This window comes from Castanea sativa, chromosome 10 (assembly GCF_040712315.1).
Source record: "Castanea sativa cultivar Marrone di Chiusa Pesio chromosome 10, ASM4071231v1".
NCBI lineage: Eukaryota > Viridiplantae > Streptophyta > Magnoliopsida > Fagales > Fagaceae > Castanea > Castanea sativa.
In genome coordinates, this window is record NC_134022.1 from 37,075,079 (window position 1) to 37,092,418 (window position 17,340).

The following is a 17,340-nucleotide window of genomic DNA, read 5'->3' on the forward strand; positions in this document are numbered from 1 at the left end:
TAACATAGGTTGTAATTTTTGACAATTATCTCAATTCTTTGTCTACAATCTTCCTTTTTTTTTTTTAATGCCAAATCTGGGGAAAGTTTTAAATCGATATGCATTATGTTGGATAGCTTGAAGCCACGGATGGTCCCCTTTTGCTTAGGTATGGAGCCCCTGATTAAAGGAGTGAGATTGTGTCTTTTCCCACTTGAAATCAAGGGGCCCTGTGTGCCCATGATAGTGGGCCCAGCAGAAATAATGTCAAAGGGCTGATTTTGTAAGCGACAGCAATAAAGTGAAGTCCTTGTCGCCTTAGTATGAATCAAATACGGGTTGGACTCATATCCGATAAGTTAGGTTGTGTCTGGCAATAAGTTTTGACATTTAACAAAAAATCACTTTTCGCAATGGGTGAAATTTATATTTTACCCTTAAAATTGAATCAATTTGCACCTACTTGGTAAATTATGATTTATGGTTTGTGTCCTATCATAATTTAGTCTGCAAACCTTTAATTGTTATATATTTGATCTAGAAATTGTTAAGATTTTTTCTAAATTAACACTTTACATTTTATGGACGAATTACCCCTCAATTTTTTAATAGGATAAATTACAATTTACCTCCTTTTTATAGATGGATCCTTTCACAATTAGTTAAATGATTATAACTATATTTGACCTTCTAATGAGTACTTTTGTGTCTTTTTCCAGCAACTCTCATGTTCTCATAAAGTTGCTCACGGTCTACATGTGAAAAAAAGCCCTTATTTTGGCTCAAACGATAATGACTTCAAGTTATTTTATACCTTAGAAGTTGAATGTAATAATTTAAAATTGATAAACTAAATTGTAATCGGATCAAACTATGAGAGGATGAGTTGTAATTTATCTTTTCTGCTTTATATCTTGAAATCATCAAACTATTTCTATTTGTTGCTAAAGTACACAGTTTACAGAATATCTGTCTCCAACAAATTGCCCAACATTTAGTCATTTAGAGACGGGTTAGAAAAATTTATGGGCAAAATGCAAAAAGATCCCGGGGTAATCAAATTATCACCATATTTATTCTTTTTTCTACTTCTTCCAAGTGCAAGGTCAATTGCAAAATGATCCCTATGCTATCAACTTTATATTATTGACCCAGAAGTTTAAGATTGTCTAAGTTGACTCATTCATTTCAATTATGTTAACTAGATAGTAATTGACAGAAAATGACCATGTGCTATGCATGTATTATTTTAAAAATGATTTTCTTTCTTCAAGTAAAGTGGTTGCGTGCACACCACATGACCATTTTTTACCAGTTATAATCAACATAAATTAAATGAAGGAGTCAATTCGGATAATTCTTAAATTTCAGGGATCAATAATACAAAATTGATAACACATGGGTCAATTTGTAACTGATCTAACCCCAAGGACTCTTTGCATGTGATCAATCTGTGGGCAGGCTTTACTGGGTCTATCTTTTGGGGTTCATGTATGATTCTCAGCACCTAATTGAAAGAAGACAGCTCCATGCCCTTATTTTTTTGCAGCTGGCTAAGTTTTGTCCTCCTTTCTTTCCATCCTCATGTAAGAACTCAAAAGGATTGGATCACATTAAAAAAAAAAAAAAAATCAAGCGCAAAACATATTACTATCAATTACATTAGATATATATTTAAATTATAGTTTTAAAATTTTCACATAAACGATTTATTTTATCAATCAAAAACACAAAACTGTTATTCATATGAATGAAATGCTAACGTGTCAAGATTTTATTGCTTATTTTTTAGGACAAAACTAATTGGAGAGGGTCAAACCTTGAGGATTGATCACAATTAGAAAGAAGAGTTGCGTAAATGACTCTACCAAAAGGGGTGGTAGTGACTTGGAAGTCACACGAGCAATATTGATGTTTCATGCCTTCGACATCAAACCAAGTCAAATACAGAAATGCTCATTCTGCTCTTTTTTTGGTATTATTCAGTTATTTATTTATTTATTTTTTTTAATGTTTCATATCAAAACAAATTGGCAATTTATTTAACTTCTTAAAGTATTTCCCATACAATTGTCTAATTAGACCACAAATTACAAATGGCTATAAAAGTTCTATTGCTATTTCGCTAGGCTATCATATATCATATGAAGATGCAGATAATTGAGCTTAAAATCACAGAGATTTCAGTTCCTATCCATGCATCTTGGTGACAATAAACAAGGTTGCCCCCTTATGGTTGAATCTCATTGTCATTGTTAAATAGGTGGACTGTTTCCAAGGGTATATGGAGAAGAACATCATTGTCATACAGAGTGAACTGTTACCAATGATATATTATATATAAAACCTAACAAATAAAAAATAAAAAAATAATAACGAGAAAAATTCCACTTATACCTACCACACTCAAAAAAAGAAAAGCAATAGAAGAAAGAGAACCCGTTTGAAAATTTCCTATAATACAAAAAGAAGCACTCAAGCACACTCGCAGCTATATTAGGAAGGTGCAGAATTGGATTGATGTCAAACAATACATCCATTTTCCAACTTGCAAATTGAGAGATAAAAGATTAATCGTCCATGCATGATCTAGTGCTAAATGCTAATGGGACAGCCATACAGAATATTGACCATTGATGCCGACTTATCATAATCTCATTTTATTAAACTTCTAACTAATAGAAATAGAAAATCAGCAATAAAAAATAAAAATAAAAATAAAAACTAACAGAATCAGAAACGAATACTGGTTTTTTTTTTTTTTTTTATAAATCTTAGAATAGTAATGAATGTGAAATTATTTAGTTTATATAATCAATAGACTACACGTTCCTTTCATATATATAATACAAAAAGTGAATCTTTTAATGTGAGAAAGAGGTGTAACACTGTGTGTATGGTTTTTTTTTTTCTTGTATATTTTTGGTTTTGTTTTGTTTTGTTTTTGTTTATGTAATGGAGCTTTCAAGCTTGTACAGTCCCTCTGGTGAAGTTGAAGTTCCACATTCGGTTGGTGATGAAGACAAAGTTGGGACGAAGTTGTTATTTTGTTGACAAAGTTGGGACGAAGTTGTTATAGTTCTAGTAACTGATGTGCACCAAATGAGGCCTAGAAGTAGAGATGACAAAAATTTCACGCCTTGTCCGACCTGTTCTAACTTCTAAGTTCTAACCCACGCAAGTTTTTGGGGATGAGCATTGCTCAGCCCACCCGTTGAATGTGTATATATATGTTTTTATTTAATATATATATATATATATATATATATATATATATATATATATACAATTTAATCTTTTTTATACATATTGTTTATAAATTTTTTTCTTTGCATATTCTATTACCATTCTCCAGAAGAGTTGCATTATCCTTTTTTCTTTTCTATTCTTTTAGCACTAGTAATTAATTAAATTAGTCGCGTGAAAATAAATAATTATATGTTAGTTATGGTATAATATATAATTTTTTCTCTAAATTTTGTGGAAAATAATTTGTTCTTCCAAAAATTTAAACAATTTCTAAAATTATTTTTCATTTATTTATCTCAAAAAATATATCATCATTTTATTATTTGGATTTATTTGATTGATATTATTCATTTTTTAGGTGGTCCATATTTTGATAAATTATGTTATCGTGCGTTATATTTTCCTAATTTGTTTTTCCTATACAACTAAACTGTTTGAGTTTCAAATGTATTATTCAAAATTTTCATTCTCTTATTATATTTATAATTTTTCTTATCGTAGGAGTAGTTTTGAACTATTGATTGAATTTCATTTATTAATATAAATACATGAAATTGGAATTGCATATTTCTTAGATATTACCGTATTATAAATTTAATATTTAAAATAATATGTAGGAAAAAAGTAGACTTTATGTCTAAAATTGAACACTTTACCTATCGAAATGAAAGAAAATAATATATATAACATAAAGAGAACACGATCTATTTTTTTTTAACTACTTACACTTTTATTTATTAAGATTTGATTGCCTTTAACTGGATCTTCATATCACATTTTTGTTACTATGCTCCTAAAGAGCCTTCTCATCTGTCACATCATTAGCCACATCATTATTCTTATTTTTTACTTTTAATTTTTTGAAAATATTAAACATATAAATTTATTGGATTTACAAATTTATTTTAGGCAGTTTTAACTGTACATATTCATTTACTTTAATTTTGATGTTATAACTAAATAATAAATAAATGAAAAATAAAAATAAAAATATTGTCTATACATATTCATCTTGGGCGGTTTAATTTTAATAGTTTTTTTTAGGGGGTTTTATTTTAATAGTTGATAGACACATTCAAATACATAGTCAACATTGTAGTTTGATATAAATTCAAAATCTCACTTCCAAAATAACTAATTAAGTATTCTGTCAAAAAAAAAAAAAATCAAACAAAAGCTAAAAGAGGGAGAGAAAGGACTTGTGACGGAAAACTTAAAAAATCAAACACACTACCAAATCGTATTAACCCAAAATAGTATTATATAAAAAATACAATAATTCATCAACCTAAAGTGAAGTTGCAAAAAAGAATATATATATATATATATATAGAGAGAGAGAGAGAGAGAGAGAGAGAGAGAGAGAGAGAGAGAGAGAGAGTAATCACCTTTTTCGGGAGAGAAATATAAAATAAAATGAGAAAAAGAAGTATCAAATAAAAAATATAGTCATCAGTCAAACACTAAATTATTCAAGCCATGATATATAATAGAATAACATTATTTTATTGTAAACTATATTTATATGAAATAAAATAACATTTATCAATTATAAGAAAAAAAAAAAGATAATAACTTAAAAACACAAAACCAAATTGCAACCCAACGTAAAATACTAAAGAACACATAAATACATCAATCTAAAATAGAGATACAAAAAATAAAAAATTCACACAAAAATAAAACATGAGGGAGAGAGAGAGAGAGAGAGGGTAATAACTTTTTTCATGTGAGAAAATATGTATAGAATGGGATGGAGTCATATTTATACTAATAGAATAGGGATAAGGAGAGTCAAAATAAAATGAAGAAGAAGAGATAGATGAGGAGTGACATTAAGGTTGTGAGTAATGGATAGATGAAATGGTAAAAGAAAAGTTATGGTTAGAAGTAATGGAAAGAAGTGACAAATAGGTATATGATATGGTTGTTGATATGGTTTAATGGAAGCGTAACAATAATAAATGCTACGTTTCAGTTTTTAAATATATATAGATACCTTGATATTACAATAATGTTATGACTCTTCCTCCCACTATTGTTAGAGAAGGGGGTATTATTATTGTATTCCTAGAGACTAAAGTATTGTATAACTCTTCCTCCCACAATTCTTGTTAGAGAAGGGGGTCTAATATTATTGTATTCCTAGAGACTAAAGTATTGTATAACTTTCTCTTTTAGCATTCTCACAGTTATTCCTCCCATTTTCCATTCATCTCTCTATCATATCCCTGCCACGGCAAGTCTAAAATTACATTTCAAATTCCAAATAAAATAAAAAGTTGTTAGCTGGGCAAATATATATATATATATATATATATATATATGTCTGACATTCTAAAAGCTACTAATAAGATGCATATCCCTGCCACGGCAAGTCTAAAATCACATTCCAAATTCCAAATAAAATAAAAAGTTGTTAGCTGGGCAAATATATATAAATAAATAATGTTAAAAAAAAATGAAAGTTGATACAACAAAAATCAGAAGAGCGTATCTGGAATCTTTTTGAAGGTGATAATTTATTTAAAATTCATATTATTAATTAGATAATAAGTCAACTGAATCTCACTTGTTCAAACCTCCCTTCTTTCTAAATACGAGTAACGGAGTTCATTCATTCATGAATATAACTCCGCACCAAATTTGTGTAAGAAATGACCAGAAACAAAGAAAGAAACCACAAACCTCTCCCCCACTTACTAAAGACAATCTCAAAAAAACCATTGACACAGTTAGTAATTAGCTAATCATTAAACCCACCGAGATAATAATAATAATAATGCATATACAGTAATCACTTTTTCGGACAACGTTTACCACCAGGTCCTCCACCTTGCCGTCAAACTCAAATTACGTGTCACAACTCCACTGGCACACGACACACGTCACTTATAAAATTGTTTAAATAAATAAACAAAAAATCCCACTGTGCCTGATTAGCTGGAGCATATTGCGCACCACCGACTCGAACCCTGGTCAGGTCCCCCAAATCCAACCCAACCCAACCCATCAACACGGTCCCTCTGTCTCTCTCTGTCTCCGCGGTAAAACTCAAAACCTCTCTCTCTCCTCTTAACATAGCAAAGGCCTAGTCCTAGATCTCAGCCGTCTTTCTTATTTTCTCTCTCTGTGTCACTAATTTTCCAAATTCAAATCCAATTTTCCCTCAATTTATACCCAAAAATCTTCACTCTTTCCTATCCAAATTTCTCTACTAATTAATTTTCCAATTCAACTTCAATCTAATCTTTATTCGTAACTTACCAAAAAAAAGAACCTATAATTTTCCTTCATAATTTCCTATGTGAAAGCGACTATTAATGGCGTCGATCCGCCGGACTCTATCGCCGTATCCCGATCGGTCGTACCAGAACGGCGGTACTCCATTCTCGACCTCGCCGAAGCACTCAACTTCCAAGTACTCGTCGCCGTTGCCGGCATTCGCGGCGTTCGCAGTCCGAGTCCGCCGCTTAATCGGCGAGCTCTTTTACCTCCACCGACCTCCGTCGCGTAAATCTCACAACCACCACCATAGCTGGCCGAGGATTTTCCTCTACCGCTGCGTCTTCTTCTTCTTCTTAGGTTTCCTCGTAGGTCTATCTCCCTTCGGCCACGACGAAGAAGCCTCCGTTAATCAAAACCGCGACTTCTCCTTCGAGATCAATCCGCCGCCGCAGCACTCTAACCGCGTCGTCGTCGATCTGAAGCTCGCCGAAGTAAGCTTGAACGCTAAACCGAAATTCAAAGAATCGGAGCGGTTCGATTTCGTGCCGAGAAAGCAATTGATAATTGTAACGCCAACGTACAACCGAGCTTCGCAAGCGTACTACTTGAACAGACTGAGCCAGGTGCTCCGTCTCGTGCCGCCGCCGCTGCTTTGGATTGTGGTGGAGATGAACACGGCGTCGTTTGAGACCGCGGAGATACTGAGAAAAACCGGTGTTATGTACAGACACTTGGTGTGCGTTAACATCAGCACAAATGTGAAGGACCGAGGCGTGCATCAGAGGAACACTGCTTTGGATCACATTCAACGCCATAGACTAGACGGTGTCGTTTACTTTGCCGACGACGATAATATTTATTCACTCCACTTGTTCCACAGCTTGAGAGACATTAGGTAACTTTTTTTTTTTTTTTTTTTTTAATTTCTATTTTTGGATACTCCGTTAATTTCGAATTTGATAATTGGATTAGATATATGTTTGTGTGTAATTTTGGCAAAATGATGGGAGTTTCTTTGATTGCAAATTGAATTGAAAGCTGAGCTAGTATTTGTGGTATGTTTTGGTTGAGGATTTAAGTTAAAGTTACCTATGTGTAGGAGAGTAATGTGAATTGGTTGCTTTGAATAACAATAATTATGGGCCTTAACCCGTTTTAACAATATAAACATTAAATCTTTCCTTCTAAAAAAAGAAACTTTTCATTTACTCAAATATTAGGAGTCCAGAATGAGTGTTCCAGACTCACGCAAACACAGCGTTTAAGTGGTTTTTACACTCTTGCCTACATGAATTGTATTGTAGCTTGGAATCTAACTTATTCAACCCCCACCCCAAGAAAGGGGAAAAAAAGAGAGAGAGAAATATAATATGTTTGGCATGGGAACGCTAAGAGGTTGTATCTAATGGTTTCTGAGGTCTAATGAGATCTATGAGGTCTTGACTTTGAAATTCCTAGCCAACATTTTAGGGCCAACCCCAGGAGATTCTTCCCTGTAATTACGTGGATGGGAGAACTACACACGATTAAGGTAATAGTTGGGCTCTTGAAGAGCTATGGACACCTACGTTAGAGAAAATAAATTGTTTGGCTTGCAATTTTCACATTAATGATTGTGGGAGTAAGATTGTCTACCAATCACCTTTCCTAAACCCCACAAAAGTGGGAACTGTTGCACTGGATATAACTTTTTATTTATCCGGACATAAATCTTTCGGTCTAAAAGTTGTGGATTGTGGAGTATATGATGCTGCAATCCTGTAATGGTATAACATTTATGAGGTTCAATGTATCTAATTTTATTGTTCGTTGTGTACATTGAATCATTTCTTTACTCCATGCATATCCTCCTTTTTTCTTTATGGCTTATTTGGATTGAGAGGGGGGGGGGGGGGGGGCAACTCTACTCCCCTCAACCTCCCCTCAATCTAAACAAGCCATTCATACCCAAACAAACAATAAGCTGTAGTAACACTTTCAGCCGGGGAGAAGCAACTTTATTTAAGAATAGTGACTTTTGGAGTAGACGAGGGATTCAAAGTCATTGATATAAGCTATTATTTTTCAATGAAAATGAGGATCACCATGCTCTGTGATTTGAGAAAATGTTGATATTGGTGTTGATAAATATTTATTCATTGTGACTACACTGTCTTTGAATTTTAGAAATGTTGAAACTTTGTTGTTAGAATTGCATTGTACTCTACCAACCTTTTTCTTGCAAAATGTAATATTGGTCTACTTGCTTTGTAGCCGGTTTGGAACTTGGCCTGTTGCTATGCTTGCACAAAGCAAAAACAAGGCCATATTGGAAGGTCCTGTGTGCAATGGGAGTCAAGTTATTGGATGGCATACAAATGAGAAAAGTAAGAGGCTTCGCAGGTTTCACGTTGATATGTCAGGATTTGCTTTTAATAGTACAATCTTGTGGGATCCAAAGAGATGGAAACGCCCCACTTCAGTTCCAATTCGACAGTTAGACTCGGTGAAGGAGGGTTTCCAGGTATTCATCGTGCCGTTGCTTCTTCTAGATATTTTTTGCATTATCATGTTAATGTAGCCACGTGCTAAAAATAATGATGGAATGTTTGGACTTTGTGGACTGACTTCATAGTTTCACAGGAGACCACATTTATAGAGCAAGTGGTGGAAGATGAAAGTCAAATGGAGGGTTTACCGCCTGGTTGTTCAAGGATAATGAACTGGCATCTTCACTTGGAAGTTCGTCATTTTGATTACCCCAGAGGCTGGCTGCTTCAGAAAAACCTCGATGTTGTTCTCCCAATTAAATGAACCAAACTTCCACTATTGCAATTTTGATGGGTTGAGAGAGGTGAGATTTAATTGTTCTGTACTTTTTACATTAATATTTGACTTTGACCTGCCCCTGAAGTAATGAAAGAGAGAGAACAAGTGAAAAATGTTGCCCCCACCTAACAATTTGAAATATAAGGGAAGAAAACATGATAGAAGAAAATAGAGTTCATTGGTTATTCAGGCAATGACATTGAGAAGAACAAATTCATATAATCTAACTCCTGCTTTCGTTCGTGACAGCGTTTCCCATATTTAACGCTGGTGGTACTTTTGAGCCTGAATGGATCATTACCGCAGTTTGTCACCATCAGCATTAAGAAGCAATTACTTATGATCTTCTGGGAATGACAAAGAAGTAGAAGATATATGATTTTTGTTTGTAGAAATTTTCCTGCTATGATATTCTTTCACAGAAACGGAAACGAATCCGTTTTTGTTGTAGAGTTCTGGTGCTTGGTTTTTTTTTTGGGTTTTAAAAGCAATTCACCCCCACCAGTCCAAATCGCGTCTGCTGTGGGGTAAGGCTTGTTGTGGAACCCTACTCTGTATGTGATGTAGGCCTTGTATCAAAATCAAGCAAGGACAACATGTCCATTTCTGTAATTTTCCTTTTAAGCTAATCTGTTCGAGGAATTGTTCTTGCAAAACGGATACTCTTTCCTTACATTGAAGGTGATTCACTTACCTTCTTTGGTTGATATTCATTTTATGAAAAGCCACACCTTGAATAGAAATTTGCTTCGCAAATGTGCTTGGAATACCCCTTGATGGGGCTAACATGTTTTATTGGTTGCTGAGCATAGAAAGAATAGTCACTATCTGCCTATCCATTCTTTACTATCTTAATGATATGAAATATGTATAATGTATTAGACAATGCTGGTGCAAGCTTTTCCCCTCCTCTCCATTACTAACTAGTTTCAAATTGACTACCGTTAATTACAAACAAAATTCTCTTTTCCCCCTTTTGCTAGGATAGGCAAACCCCAACATGTTAACCTGAACCAATCCCCAGTAATTGAAGCTACAATAATGGTGGGTACCCATGTCTTGAATACAGAAAGGTCATTTGCTCCTATCTTCATGTTTGATTCCTATTAAGGTAAGAGTGGTGCTAGGCATAACAAATTTTAGCCTTACATATTAATGTGTCATCAATTACAACAAATAAATAAAAATTCAGATATTTATTTATGGTTTTTGTCAGTTGAAGTCACCTGAATTTAATTTATTGTCGCGTCAATTTGTAATAAAATTGATATTAATTTTAGCATTTTATTTAAACTCTGAATTAAGAATTTATCTTTGGTTGCGGGGATTAAAGTATACTGATAAAATATATTTTTTACTTGGATATATTTGATTATTTTCATGTGGACTTGCTGCTTTGAAAACTATTCTGGACCACAACTGCACAAGCCCAACTGAATTGGCCCACTTTAAAAAAAAATGATCATATTGCACTGAGGCCTAGATTTATTCTTCCAAATTCCAACTATGCTTAGCTGTTACTCACTCACAAGTCTCCCCCACTGCGTCCTAAACTTTGATGGATAGACTTCTACAGAAGATGAATAGAATACACTGTTTTTTTTTTTTTTTTTTTTTTTTTTTTTTCTGCCACAGAAGGGACAGATAGAATTTTGTAAATCCAATTAGACCCACTCATATCTGAAACGACCTGCAAGATTAAATGCGTTGGACTGAACTCAGGTCAGGCTGTTGCTAAGCTTTTGGGCAGCAAATAGCGATGGGCCTTTTTAGCCTAATTTCGGATAAGACACCACAAACATCGAGATTAATAATGGGAAGTGACAACTGACAAAATAGTAACAAGCATTACTATTATGCATTGGATAGTGGAATTCACACAAAGAGTCTTTTAAGCTCAAATCTCTTCAGAAATTCTCTAGTGCACTGGGCACCCTTTACATAACTTGCCTAGACTCAAAAAAAACCATGCCACTGATGCATTTGTTTCATCTAAAAATTTATGCTAATCAATTGTAATTTAAGGTCAATTTTTTCACTGTAGGAAAATTTTGGGTTCAGTGGTAAAGACTAAAGAATCTAAAGATCAAATATTTATACTGTAGGATAATTGAGGGTGTCCATCGTGGATTCAATAGTTGGATTTGATGGATCGCTAATCAATTTTATTTTGAAAAAAATAAGATAACCTAAAGCCCAAAAATAGTAAATCTGGCATTATGGAATAGACAGGGTCCAATTTTTTCCGTTTTAAGCACCTGACATTGTAGGAACAGGCCAAAGCCCAACAATCATTGAAGCAGATAATTGCATTTCACCTTGAGCCCATGGGAGATGTGATGTTACATTTGAAGAAAATATGTAAATCTAAATGACAAAACATATAATAAAAAATGGGAAAAAGAAAAAAGAAAAAGAACTCTCTCTCTCTCTCTCTCTCATGGAAGGTATTCTTCCTCTTCCATAAATGGGTTGAATTCAACACATCGTTGATTAGGACTACACTTTAATATCATGTTGTGCTTCTAATTATTTGGGGAAATTTCTTTCACAAAAAATGCCTCTAAACACTGTACAGCATTGATAACTTTTTTCCCCGAACCAAAAGAAATGAGATAGGAATAATTTATTTATAAAATTGTTGTAGGTTCGCCTCCAAAATAAAAAGCCATCAGAAGATGAAATGTTTTTGTCATCTATCAAAATAATAATGAGTTTTTGGTGGATAAGTTAGCTTTAAATGGAAAAAAATACTAGTTCACACGCAATTCAGAAAATTTAAGGACGAGGGAAGATGTTTTGTTATCTCATTATGAAATTCTTTAGAAAGTATTATCCATTTATGTGGATAAATCTATTTTTGGAACTTTGATGGATGTTTACAAGTTGGGTTTAGTTGGATTAAGGGTCCATCCACCACTCGATTTGAATATGTCAAATTGAGAGGAGAGGAACCTGACATCGACTACCGCAATTGGGCCACTTGCCAAACTTTGCTTTCTCATATAAATATACACAAAATTTGAATATATATAAGAAAATTATCAGATATTTTCGGAATACCATAAATACGTAGTCTCCCCTCTCATATGAATGATGGGTCCTACCATGAATTTAATTAGTGGGACTCATCATTCATGTAAGAGGAGAGAGTATGCATTTGTGGTACCTCCGCGAGTACACAATAATTTCTCATATATATATATATATATATATATATAGACAAGTTAGATTAAACAGATGACAAGTGTCTAAACTTAGTATTCAATGATTAGGAATTTGAGCATTAAAACTTGACACAGACCAAGCATAGTGTCAAAAATTACCTAGAATAGATTTGTCCTTGATGGAGTGGTCAATGTTGTCAGGATTTTCAATTCCACGAACAACCCTAGCTTCCACATAGAAATATACACAAAATTTGAACATATGATTTGGTCTAATCCAATATATACTCAATTTATATTTAATTCATTTTTCCCATAGTAATTTGTTTTGTAACTTAATTGGTATTTCTTAATGTTTCCAATAGAAATATCCATGATTCATATTCATCCTCCTCGAACTATCGATTTTTTAAAATTAAAAAAAAAATCACTTTCCCTATAATATTCAGCTCATTAATAATTTAATGTAACGTTGATAATACTCTTAAGCTAATATTTCAATAATTTAATTACCATGTGAAAGTAATTAGACATTAAATCATATTGATTTTTCTCAAAAAAAAAAAAAATCACACAATAGCATTAAATAACATGTATTCAGTACACTACTTTTTTTTTTTTGTGGAGAAACTATTCTGTACACTCTTAAAAAGTAAAATCTTAACTGTAAAATATACTTCCTCAATTTCAAATAAAATCAAGAAGATCGTGTTGGCCTCTAGGAAACATTCCATCTCATGGTAGTTAATTTCTTCGTATAGCAAAAAATTCGTACACGTTTATATTCTGAAGTTCTAGAATACTACAAATTTGGACTAGCTAAACTGCTCATGATTGGTTCAATTTAAATCGCATCAAGCATGCTTCCGTAATATTCATGGTCATGAGAACTAATGCCTTAGTCTCAAATCTCAATTAGCACCTTACTTGAAAGAAACAACTAGGTGATTTTTTTCACAAATGCTGAAGAGTGTTTCATAAATTCCTTGAAACGTAACCGTAGAGATATTTATGTTATTGGCTACTAACATAAAGAACTTGCCAATGGGGCATGATTGCGTATGTTCAACAAATTGCTTGATCACTCAAGGCCCAAATGCGTGTCTCTTTGTGCCGATTGTTATCTTTGTTGAACATCTGACCACACTTTGACTCGGACCTTAGAGGCCATCATTATCAAGCAGCTGAAACTAAGGAAAAAACAAGGGAAAATAAAAGGTGCATTGGTAAAGCAATTTCCATAGTGGTCTGGGATTTTGACCTTTGAAATAAACCCACCGAGAAAAAGGAATGTTCTTCAAGTTTCACAACTATCTTTGCTTCAAAGTCCATGGTGTATTGGTGTTCATAGCTTCTTGGACTTCTTTTCCAACTTTTCTATCCCACGCTCTTTAGTTGGTTGTTCAATTAAGCATGTGTAAGTCCTAAAGGTAACCAACTAAGCCATAAATTCATATTCCAAAAACAAATGGAATGGTCAAACATTAATATATGTATCAAAACAAAACTAAATGTCAAAACCCAAAGTTGGAGGGGTTGCAGATATCTTTAATTTATTTCTTTTTCACTTCAAAGGAAAGAAAGTTGCGTTCAAATCATGATTAGGACTTAGTTCTCCGACCTTTCTTCGTTATATATCCACGTGTTATGCATAAAAATGCTTTGCGTTGTCTCTCATCCTTTGGAAATAAACAAACAAGTATATTTTCTCTCATGCTTTAGCCAATATTAGTGGCAAAAGTGCGTGGCTCATTGTCAATGATGACAAGTTCTTATCACATTGATCTCATTGGCTCTCGAGCCATGATATTAAAAACTCCATTTAGTTTGAGTCGAAAGTGAGTGAGAGAGATAACACGAAGTGGGTCAACTACATATTTTGGAAATAGTTGAAACATGCTAATTTGGAGGGGGTTCAAGTATATATAGGAACTGAAAACAAATATATATATATATATATATATATATATATATATATATATTTTATCATAAGAGACAAGAATTACTCTTAATTTTTCAAACCTTCATAGTCTTATTGAGAGCAAACTATGCCCTACAAATGACAATATTTGTTCCCTATAGATGGTACCAAGGCCCAACTTGTGACGAACTATACTGAGGCACTTCAACGTGTTGGTCCCTTAGTGGATTCGCCTGTGAAAATAAAAAAAGGGGGTCCAACGTTAAGCATCCATGCAAGGGGACGGGGGGACCCCTTAACAAGAAAGCCATTACGGCACCGAAGTTATCTGTGTGACTTAAGGATATGCTACTGCCACAAGATTGGCATCTTTGAACAAGATTGGGGTCCTTTTGTTCAGCACGGCATGTTAAACTGTGACACGCTCCTATCAATACTTTTTTTACTTTTCAACTAGGTTTCTAGAAGCAATATGAGTTTAATTATGACTACATATACTCCAAAAATCTACATTAGGTTTTAGAGGAGCGTCTAATTTAGCAAAACGTCATCATTTTCTCTCCATAAAAAATTATGTAATTTAACTAATTAACACTTATTAACATTTTCAAGCCGAATCTCAACATTTATGTATATTATATACATGCGTATACATACATGATAAATGTTGGTTTGAATATATATATATATATATATATATATATATATATATATATATATATATAAAATAAGTAATTTGAGCCTACCATCATGGATCATACGCAGGTTCTATGTATATGCATGTTAGTACTGACTATAGTCGAATATATGCATGCAAATTGAACACAATGAGGATAAGTGCATGTATCTCTCCAACGTGGAAATGGTCAATGACTGCGGATATCTAGACCGTACAATGGAATAGGTTGACAAGAATTGTGGACCGTAAATCAAGAATTTGCCAGGTGCAAGAGCATCAAATATATGGGGTCACTCCTAAGAGGAGAATAGAGGGAGGGGGGGGGGTGGGGGGGCGGGGGGGCCAACCATGCATGCATTGCAGGCATGAGACAACAGCTCACTATTTTAGGCAAATTAACTTTAAAATAAGTGTAACTTTCGGCAAATTGGGGTGGAATCGAAATGAGTTGGGGCTGTTGACACAAAGGTTTTTTTCTTTTCTTTGCCTAGAGAAGAAACACTTGTTATGGTAAAAGCTCTCCTTAGTTAGTGGGTAGTGGCCATAAAAACCACAGCTTCCCAATCCATCACTCATGCACCAAAGAGATAAGAAGAGCCACTCACTCACACACATACACTTCTCTCTCTTTCTCTTTCTCTTTCTCAAGGGGGGTGCCTTTTGAAATGACACTTATTGAGAAATGAGCATATATGCAATTGCCAAATTTAAGCAATTTTTATTAAAAAATTCATACACCAAACATGTTAAGGAATTCTTTTTGTAACTTTTATAAATCCTTTGTTTATTTACTACTTTATGGTATGTTGTTGAATTCTTTGGTGCATAAACCCTACCACTAATTCAACCAATGGGGCGGCATTTGAATGTTGTTTCTTTATTAATCCTTGGAAATGATGCTATCAGTGGACTTCTAGATTATGGAAAAGTGGCTGGAAATGCAAGACACGTGTCAAGTTTTCAACGGACAGTTACTGCATAAGAGAAAGAGATACAAAATACTACATTTGATATTTCTTCACAGACACGTGGCCTGATTATTCGATCCCCCAAGTTAAAAATGATGTGCTGGATATTGATGGCTATGATAAACATATCCCATGATAGGAGCCAATGAGAGGAGATTCCCGTCTAGAAAAAGATTAACAATTTTTATTACTTTTCTTTCCTTTTTCTTTTTTTTTCTTTTTCTCTTTGGGTTATCAGAAACAAAGTATTTGTTTATTTTGCATTTCTTGGGGAAGATAACATTAATCTAAGGGCAAGTAGAATTTATTTGGTGAATTGAAGTAGGTTTTTTATTTTAGTACATTAAGTTAATATAATATTGTTATTTTTTTGCTAAGATTAAGTTCAGTTAATATACTAAGATATATACTCATATGTGGGTTTTATTTTTTAATATTTTAAGTTAATATAATAAGATATATATGCTGCAAGTGGTATATTTTTTAGTCAGATAACCTATTGACTATTAGCCTATTAGTCATCGAGATATATATTTTTGTATACATAGCTTTAAAAGTGTCATATTAAAATATAGAATTAAAATTTAAAGTAAAATACATTTTGAATAATGTCACATTTACAATATTTTCACAATAATTTAACAATAAATCTCAGGTAGCATGTTGTTATTGGTGAGAAAAAATTGATATCAATGGTTGATTCAAATTAGAACTAATGACAATCTATCACCTAAAATTTATTGTGAAAATATTGTAGATGTAATTTTACTCAAAACGCCACATGCATATCATACTTACTTACTCACACATTAAAGGACACTATACAATCCAATCTAATACCACCTAAACCACAACCGACCAAAATGACACTGAGAAAATCAAAATGAGAGAGAGAGAGAGAGAGAGAGTGAGAGATGGGAGGTATATGGCTCATTAGCAAAGGCTTCAATTTTATGACATATGAAAGACGGCATTATTGAATTCAAGACCGCCCAAAGAAAATAATTCGGTCACCAGAGGCCAAATATGGTCATAATAAATCTGATATTCACATACAATTACTATTGATAACCGATCAGTATTAATTTTTATGAGAGAAAATGAACATGTAGAAGATCATGTAATCCAAATGGAACTCATTGCCAAAACTTGCTAACATTAAACACATTGTTGAACAAGGGTAAAACTTAGGTGTAATTTCTAAGTGCTAAACATTAGGTTTTTAAATTAAAGTCGAACACATGGTTGTATTAATTATTAATCAATAAAATACAAGCAATGTTATATTTTTCAAAAGTAATTAAATTCTATGCAATTAAGTGTTGAATTTAACAAAGAAAT

At 33.2% G+C, this 17,340-nt stretch overlaps 1 protein-coding gene across 1 annotated transcript; it reads left to right on the plus strand.

Annotated features, from left to right (window-relative positions):
• The first annotated feature begins 6,260 nt into the window (after nucleotides 1-6,260).
• LOC142614189 (putative beta-1,4-xylosyltransferase IRX9H) lies at nucleotides 6,261-10,007 on the plus strand. Its single transcript, XM_075786740.1, has 4 exons — nucleotides 6,261-7,351; nucleotides 8,710-8,959; nucleotides 9,079-9,289; nucleotides 9,514-10,007. The coding sequence occupies exons 1-3, from the start codon at nucleotides 6,552-6,554 to the stop codon at nucleotides 9,247-9,249; spliced, it is 1,221 nt and encodes a 406-aa protein (XP_075642855.1). The 5' UTR covers nucleotides 6,261-6,551; the 3' UTR covers nucleotides 9,250-9,289; nucleotides 9,514-10,007.
• Nucleotides 10,008-17,340: the final 7,333 nt, after the last annotated feature.